At 34.1% G+C, this 1,138-nt stretch overlaps 1 protein-coding gene across 1 annotated transcript; it reads right to left on the reverse strand.

The window, feature by feature from the left end:
• Positions 1-252: 252 nt before the first annotated feature.
• On the reverse strand, positions 253-993 carry LOC112680844 (zinc finger BED domain-containing protein 5-like). Its single transcript, XM_025551060.1, has one exon. It carries the CDS (start codon positions 991-993, stop codon positions 253-255), a length of 741 nt encoding a protein of 246 aa, XP_025406845.1.
• Positions 994-1,138: the final 145 nt, after the last annotated feature.

The following is a 1,138-nucleotide window of genomic DNA, read 5'->3' on the forward strand; positions in this document are numbered from 1 at the left end:
AGATATTGGTTTGCTTTTAAATGATGTCTGATAGTAACTATCCGAAACCATATCAATAAGAACCTCGTATTCTACTGCATTGAGAGCTGCTGGTTTTGACGTCATTGAAAATGGATTTAGAATCCACTCATAGTTTTTTCGAATCGATTCTTGAACATCCTTTGGAAAGTATGAATTCAAATTTTGAAGTAAATTATTGAGGTGTTCTTTAATTATTTCTAAGAATGATTCATTTATTTTTAATTCGTTTTCTTATAAAAAGTTTGAAGTCAATGAAAAACATGTCAAGTCTTTATTGTCGACGCTTTCAATGTAGAATGCTATTTTTTTCTTTAGCGCAAAAATTTTATCATTAGCATCAAATATTGTCTTTTGTTTTCCTTGGATAGATGTGCTAAATTCATTCATTTTTGAAAAAATATCTGCCAAGTAACATAATTTGCACAACCATTCCTGATCATTCAAATAATCTGTTAGCAAACTATTATTGTCTTTCAAAATTGAAAAAACTTCCGTTCGAAGTTCAAGTAAGCGGGACAATGCTTTACCTCGCGACAACCACCGTACTTCTGTGTGTAATAACAATGACTTGAATAAAGCTCCCATATCTTCACATAGTATTTTGAGCAGTCTACACTGCAAAGGTCGTGTCTTAACATGGTTAATAATTTTAACGGCGTTGTCAAGCACTTGCTTTAATAACACTGGCATTTTTTTCGTTGCGAGGGAATGTCGATGTAATACACAATGACTACTCGTGCAATTTGGTGAAACTTTTTTGATCCTTGCAATAACGCCAGCAACATTACCTACCATGGCCTTTGCACCATCTGTGCACACGTCAATGCAATTGTTCCATGGTATTGAGTTTTCAATGAAAAAGGCATCAAACATAGAAAAAATTTCACTTCCGCTTGTTGAGGATGGAATTGGTTTGCAGAACAAAATATCTTCATGAAAAATACCAGAAAATTCGTACCGTACAAATGTCATCATCACAGCTAATCCGGCGACGTCCGTAGATTCGTCAAGTTGTAACGAAAATTTTGTTTGACCGATACGAGAAATTATGGTGTCTTTAACTTCGTGTGATAAGTCCTGAATTCGACTACGCACAGTATTATTTGATAAAGGTATA

This window comes from Sipha flava, unplaced genomic scaffold, assembly GCF_003268045.1.
Source record: "Sipha flava isolate LNK unplaced genomic scaffold, YSA_version1 18194_pilon_pilon, whole genome shotgun sequence".
Taxonomy (NCBI): Eukaryota; Metazoa; Arthropoda; class Insecta; order Hemiptera; family Aphididae; genus Sipha; species Sipha flava.

Excerpts from the sequence above, each read along its gene's own strand:
- LOC112680844 (XM_025551060.1), bottom strand. The coding sequence starts at position 993 with ATGACATTTGTACGGTACGAATTTTCTGGTATTTTTCATGAAGATATT.